Source organism: Adiantum capillus-veneris, chromosome 29 (genome assembly GCF_014529385.1).
Source record: "Adiantum capillus-veneris isolate H3 chromosome 29, ASM1452938v2, whole genome shotgun sequence".
Lineage (NCBI taxonomy): Eukaryota > Viridiplantae > Streptophyta > Polypodiopsida > Polypodiales > Pteridaceae > Adiantum > Adiantum capillus-veneris.
This window is the reverse complement of record NC_140959.1, coordinates 96,588,656-96,595,874: the sequence shown is the minus strand read 5'-3', so window position 1 is coordinate 96,595,874 and position 7,219 is coordinate 96,588,656. Positions and strand designations below refer to the sequence as shown.

Genomic DNA, 7,219 nt, shown 5'->3' with positions numbered 1-7,219 from the left:
TCTTTAGCCCATCAGACTTGGGCTCTTTGTAGACAAAAGGCAGCCCAGTCCCTTGACTGGATCACTGCTTCTTGAGTATCCCCACGACCTGTATGTTTCTCAAATTGAGCCTCCTACAACACATGCACCCGCAAAGACATGCAGACACCCAGGTGGTGGGAAATAAGTTAGCTCCATTTAAATTTTGTATCTACACTTGAGCACAACCTAAGATTAGAAAAAAGGATGCGGTTTCTTTTTCATGTCCGGGACATGCAGATAAATATCTCTCTTATCACAAGTAAAGCAACAAGAGACAAGGTCTGTAACTCTCACATTAAGAGGCAGCAATTCCATGCCCTTGTCGCTCACACCCGCTTTTCAAGTTTCAATATATAAGATATAAACAATCATCTAAAAGTATGTAGCATTAGCAACAAAATCTACACGTTGAAAACAGTACCCAGACCTTCCCCAATCCGACCTGGGTACGTAATCATAACTTCTTTTTCCTTTGACCTAAAAGGCCTGATAGTGATGCACAATGTGTGGATTTGCTATTGCACTTTTCACAGCATGCTTGCAGGGCCTCTATAACTGGAAAACACCTGCAAACAGAAGAGCAGAAAATTCAAATAGGATCCAGGTTTATTCAAATCATCTAAGCAAAAGCTGCAGCTGCAAACTAGTGAGTTATCAAATGTGAATAGGTCTATAGTTTGCTTGCGATTACAGAAGACTTATCCTGAGAATTATGGTCAACATGCCTATCCTATAGCAAGAATACTTATGAGTGCTTTTTTTGAATTACAAAGACTCCATGTACTTAATTATGGTGTACAGAACTTCTAGTATAAAGCATAACAGATAACAAACCTACAGTCCAAATCTTTTTGCTTTTGGCATTGCACCTCACTATCTGCCGAACTCATGCATTGTAGTATTGTCCATTGACTGTGTCGACTAACTACGCCACTACTATCATCTACCTCTATTAACATCCACCTAAGACCTTCAGCGTATGTCCCAAAGACTGGACACTAGCTAATCAGGTAAAAACTATAGCAACAGAAAATGTGTTCAACAGCTAGGAGGTCAAACAACAAAAGCTCATTGAAAGAAAGGAAGGGCCCACCCAAAAACGTACGAGGTCAAACAACAGAAGCTGATTCAGTCAAAAAGATTGTTGACAAAGATTTAGATTGACCCACCCAAAGACAATGAGGAACGTGGGTGAAAGCCACAACTCTCAATCATGAGATGCCTTTTAACAAAGCAAAGATAGGATTATTGTTTCAACGTTAGGGTGACATTGAGCACCACAGGTCGTAGTTTTTCCATCCGGCAACCATACATCAAACGCATGCGGGTACGGAAGTATGGAAAAATTACAGTTCACACCCCCAAGAAATTCCATACATCACAAATCATCATAGTTACAGGGAATGGCCATTTTCAGGTCGCCGTTCCCCGTTCCCAATCTAGCTTCCCATTCCGAATCCCCGTTTCATGTTTCAGACGTGAGTGTCTGAAACAAGGAATGGCATTTCATACAGGTTGCCGTTCCCCGTTCCGATTTCCCGTTCCGGGTAACTATGCATGATGATATCATACGGCACCCTAAATTTGAGAAAAAACATGCTACTGTGACATAAAGTTACTGCTTGGCCGTCATAGACTGAGCCACAAAACATATACATTGTAAAATATGCTCGACTGTAGACTCGAGTCCAGATTATAGAGACTAGGTAGTAAATAGTGGGTATTTAGGTCGGACAAAATAAAGCTTGGAAGTGCCAAGTGCAAGATTGTCACAACTTTGTGATGTGGCATAGACTATAACTTTAACCGAGAGGCCCAAAGAGGGTTATGGTTAATAACCTAACCCTACCCAACTTACAAAGTGTGGTCGAGGGGCCCTACCCCCTTTAAAATAAAGCACGGACACCTAAAATTGCATAAGGCTGACGTGGCAACATTCTACAGTGGTACCCATAAATCACAGAGATGATAACATGGCAATGTACGAACATCCGGATTTTACGGAACTGCCCAAAGCGCACAAGATTTAGCTTATAGACGCCAGATGTAATCTGCAGCAGAAGTGATTGATGGTGAATGCTCAGGATCAGTGCTCGATGCGTACTCAAGGTTCTTTTTACTTCATGAAAGTTGTGTAAAGTTTTGTGAGTGAAGGTTCTATGAGAGAGAGAGAGAGAGAGAGAGAGAGAGAGAGTAGCACTAGATGGGGTCCCAAACCCCCCTCCAAGCCCCCCCCCCCCCCCCCCCCCCCCCCCCCTCTATCGCTAGTGTCACACACAAGAGCACGCATGAGCAATTTATAAGCTGAAAATACATGATAGAAGGGAGAAGATCGACACACTATTGGGGTCCAGAAGATGGGCAGATCCCCTTAAATTATGGGGAGACAAGAACCGAAGAAAAGCTCCTCCCTTCTACATCTCAAGACTCGATGTCACATGCACCTGGCTCTATATGCCACATGGACATATTTCATTGACTTCCAGAGCCAGTTTTCCCCTTCTTCCTAGATAGGAGTGTCTAGAATCCTAGGAGGATTAGTACCAACAATTTTGTGAGCATCTTCGCCGGACCTGCATGTCCAAACAAGTCCATTAGATTAGGTTTTCCAGTTTTGGAACCCTTTTGCATAAATGGTTTGTATACGCATTTTGACAGATGTTATTACACTACGATGGGCATATTGGAAGATGTGCATGTACTTCTAGGTTAGAGGAATCCAACGAGCCATTCCCCGCATCGATCAGATTCTCGGGTGGACAGATGTGTGACAATTTCACCCAAAATTGACACCCCCTGGCCTAGCTTTTCAATAAACCATTTTAATGATTTATTTGTTGGGTGTGGTGGACAGTTTGCCCTACCTAAGCCCAAATAAGTTTATAACCAAAAAAACTCACCTATAAAGGGAGCAAGGAATTCAACGCTTTCAGCATAAATTGCAAATGAACCTAGCGCTTGCAGATTGCAGATTAGCCCTCGACGTTTTGCAGTGTACCAGCCTAGCGTTTTTGTGCTAGATCAGCCTGGCGATTTGGCGACTGCAGATCAGCACTAGCGCTTGCAAATTTCAGCCCAGCCAGCCAGCATTTTCAGATTTCAGCCCTTTCCATCACCGGTAAGCGGCTCAGATCTGCTCTCGTAGTTTCCCGTTGTAGTCCGGTACTTCGCCAGCCCATTGAGCCTCCCCTCGGTCATTCCCTCACCGGCATCGAGTGCTTCATTGCTGCCCATCATCGTCAAGACCTGCGTTTTCAGCCCTGCTTTGCGCGAGAGATCTGCTGCGTTTCACGTCGCAGATCTGAGTTTTTGCAACCAGATTTCAGCCCTTCATTCCTCTCACATCGGGAGCTGGAGCGCAATTCAGCCACAAATCTACCCCTTGGTGGCCATTCGCAATCCAATATCCAAAACGATCCAAAGGTGCATCAAATCAGCCTTGAGGCAAGGCGTCTTGAGGAGTTACAATGGCAATTGACATCATTCGAGTCACTTGAGTCTGCACTTGAGGTATTGCATTGTGTATACATTCCATTTACGAAATCTAAAGCAAATATCACATCCGTACCGGTGTGGGGGCCCCTTGAGAGGGATAATTGGGACCATATCGGGTGTCGCTCTCCTCCTCTCTCTCTTTCTCTCTCCCTCTACACATCTCTATTGCATTTTCTCATTCCCTCTCTCCAGGGAAAGGTAAAAGGAACCATCATTCAAGATAAAAGGAATCACTAACCCAAGAAAGAAAAGGAAACGATTTATGGAAGTGTAAAACCTAGATCTTCACCATTTCGTCAAGATTTGTTTATTAAACCAGAAAAATGTGCACTAGAGACCACACATGACACGAGGGCCAGTTTCTGGGTCTTGGGAAGAGATTTTTACAATGATTGGAGCCCATGTAAATGTGGCCAAGGGCCCCAGCTGCACTCAGTCCCAAAGCATTTTGAGTGGCAAAACGCTATACTCACATCTCTAGGTGAAACTCTTGTATCTTACACACTTTATACTATAGGAAAGAAAATTTGCCAAAGTGGAAGGTCTTGTTTTGTAACATTTTTCTGTATTTAAAAAAGTGAGTGACCACCTCGCTGCCACATAACCATGGAATGTTGCTAAATAGTATTACGACATGAGAAATTTAAAAAAAAAAGTGAACCAAACCATCCACATTAAGAGCTTAGCTGGTCACATCATACACAACAACAAACTGGTAAGCACATTTATTTAGAAATACTAGTACATGCTCATATTACCTCAATATTAATCAAGCTTTATTAATCAACAGAACTTAATGATTTACCAAACAACAAAGAGACGAACGTTTCAAAGTTTAGCAAAAACAACACAGCAAACAGCAAAGCAAAAAATGTCAAAAATAAACGGGTCAAACGCCAAGTTGTGTAAAAACTCCAGCATAGGAAGGTTGAGAGCTACTTACTTCCCGAAGCATGCTGTTAAACTAAAAACTATATAACTATCAGTAAATTACCTGATAAAAAGTCCCCAAAGAGTTGGTCTAACGGTAAAGCTTTGGCGTCTCAACCTACGCGTTGTGGGTTCAAATCCCCCGTTGGGTCACCTCTACCTTGTGCTCACTTGGTGCTCATGTTGCTAGGGCTTTTGCCCTTGGACACTCGAGTGCATCCTCCTCCTGGGGTGGGTCATCCAAGGAGCAGGTTTCTAGTTGCTTGCTACGAGTTCTCAGCACGTGGTGCATCAATTAGGTGGCCATGGTGATGCCTACGCAATAGCCATGGCTATTGCCTGATGGTACGCGGCCCTTGCCCACCATGTTTCATGGCTAATATTTGGAAGGGATAAGCACCTCCCCTTGTGGGTTGACCTCATCTATAAAGACCACGGGATGAGAGTCAAGGGATCTACAGTGGAGAGCTTGATCGGCGGGGCGGGGGGGGGGGCTTTGGGCCGTCGGATCAACGTAGCAAGGGGGGGCAGGTTTTATAGTACTACAGTCACAATCCTTGCAGCGAGTCGCGATAGGTGGGTTGGATAGGGAGTGGGAGTGCTGAGTGGGAGGTTGGGGGTTCCAGGCGTGACCCGACGGCGGGGAAGGCTACTTTTTGTTACCCCACGGAGATGGGATCGACAGCCAATTTATCTCCAGCCGTCGATCCCTCTACTTTTCCCGTGGTGTTTATTGACAAGGAGGGCCCTCTGGTGCGTCGAAAAAACAATTACCTGATAGGAAAATGCCGCTACAACAGTGAGATGCAAAAGCCTTTAGTTTCTGCTACAATGTTGTTTTACAAAAAAAATTGTAACAGCTTACAAACTGATTAAACATAAAGGAAGACATAATAGCTTTGGGTAGTAAAATTACCTCTCAGTTATAAAATTGTTCTTCACTAAGCATGTTTGAATATCGCAGGCTTCTTGGCTACAAGGCTCCTTGCTTTTAGGCATTTTAATAATACTAATTCCTAGGCTGACAACAACACCTGCTAATCAAAGTCCAGAAAAAACACCATTCAGCATAAGAAAAAGATAACCCTCATCGTCTAGCAATCATAGCTTCGAAAGCAGCAATGAAAGACATACCCAAAAGTCCCAGGATCTAGGAAAGGTCGGAGTCATCAAAATCATCCTCAAACTGATTGTAGAAGTATGTGTCTATCAGATTTGCATTTGCAGAATTTGAATCAGTAGTATCCATGTCCACATCCACATCCATGCTTGTATCCACGGAGGAAACTGCAAAATCCCACATCTGCCGAGGCCAAAAACACACATTTAGGAGCGAAGAAATTTCCAAACGCGCAGAAGTCTGTGTGCGTGTGTATGTGTGTGTGGGGCGGGGGGGGGGCATAATCGCAACATGCCCTGCTAAAAAAACAGGAGCACGCACGAGTACCTCAATCAGACATGGCCCCGTGACGCAGACACCTTCTCCTTGAGCAACAGGACGGAGAAACAATCGTCTACGAGACGTGTCATGTAACACCTTACTGAGAGAGGAAAATAAGATACCTACGGCAGAAAGAACTCAGAGAAGGGGAAACAATCTCTTAAGGTGTAGGCATAGGTCGCAATCACGCGTAAGGTGGAGGAGCTAGTGCTAGGCTATGGCACTAAAACTTTCCTATGGTGGGACGACTATCTTTGACAGCAAGAAACCTTCCACCAGCTTAGTAGTGTTATGATGCCTAAAAAGGGACAGTTATGTAACTATGCCAGTCCCTTGCCGGTCAGCTCTGTCTTTCTCTCTCCTATCTGCACCTCGCTCTCCCTCTCGCTACTTGCGGCTCTCCGTGATGCTCTGAGCTCCTGTATCTGCCGGAGTCAGAACTTGTCGAGGCTTACTGATAACTAAGGCTCGTGAAACCATAGACTTATATGGCAGGACTATATTGGCCCCCTTACCTCATATCTACACATGTAGATCATAGGACTAGTCTTGCTTGGTTGGCCTTGCCATAGAAAATTGTTGATGTGGTAAAGAGTTAATGTGTTGTTGCGAGTCACCAACACATATAGTAGATTGTAATCTAGAGAGATACAAAAATTAAATTGCTTTATTGAGTTGATAATTGAGTAGGCATAATTATTGTTGCGAGTCACCAACACATATAGTAGATTGTAATCTAGAGAGATACAAAAATTAAATTGCTTTATTGGGGGGGGGGGGGGGGGGGGGGGGGGGGGGGGCAACATGCCCTGCTAAAAAAACAGGAGCACGCACGAGTACCTCAATCAGACATGGCCCCGTGACGTAGACACCTTCTCCTTGAGCAACAGGACGGAGAAACAATCGTCTACGAGACGTGTCATGTAACACCTTACTGAGAGAGGAAAATAAGATACCTACGGCAGAAAGAACTCAGAGAAGGGGAAACAATCTCTTAAGGTGTAGGCATAGGTCGCAATCACGCGTAAGGTGGAGGAGCTAGTGCTAGGCTATGGCACTAAAACTTTCCTATGGTGGGACGACTATCTTTGACAGCAAGAAACCTTCCACCAGCTTAGTAGTGTTATGATGCCTAAAAAGGGACAGTTATGTAACTATGCCAGTCCCTTGCCGGTCAGCTCTGTCTTTCTCTCTCCTATCTGCACCTCGCTCTCCCTCTCGCTACTTGCGGCTCTCCGTGATGCTCTGAGCTCCTGTATCTGCCGGAGTCAGAACTTGTCGAGGCTTACTGATAACTAAGGCTCGTGAAACCATAGACTTATATGGCAGGAC

General features: G+C 44.5%; 1 protein-coding gene across 2 annotated transcripts; it reads right to left on the bottom strand.

Moving 5' to 3' along the window:
- Positions 1-213: 213 nt before the first annotated feature.
- On the bottom strand, positions 214-6,227 carry LOC147419630 (Cox19 family protein (CHCH motif)). 2 transcript variants are annotated; one of them, XM_086505696.1, is made up of 4 exons: positions 5,894-6,227; positions 5,581-5,749; positions 5,363-5,483; positions 214-587 (listed from the first exon to the last, which is right to left on the bottom strand). In XM_086505696.1, exons 3-4 carry the CDS (start codon positions 5,443-5,445, stop codon positions 476-478), a joined length of 195 nt encoding a protein of 64 aa, XP_086361822.1. In that variant the 5' UTR covers positions 5,446-5,483; positions 5,581-5,749; positions 5,894-6,227; the 3' UTR covers positions 214-475. The 2 variants fall into 2 exon arrangements, with proteins under 2 accessions (XP_086361822.1, XP_086361821.1); XM_086505695.1 differs by having other exon boundaries at positions 5,363-5,480; positions 5,894-6,148.
- Between the last annotated feature and the right edge of the window lie 992 nt (positions 6,228-7,219).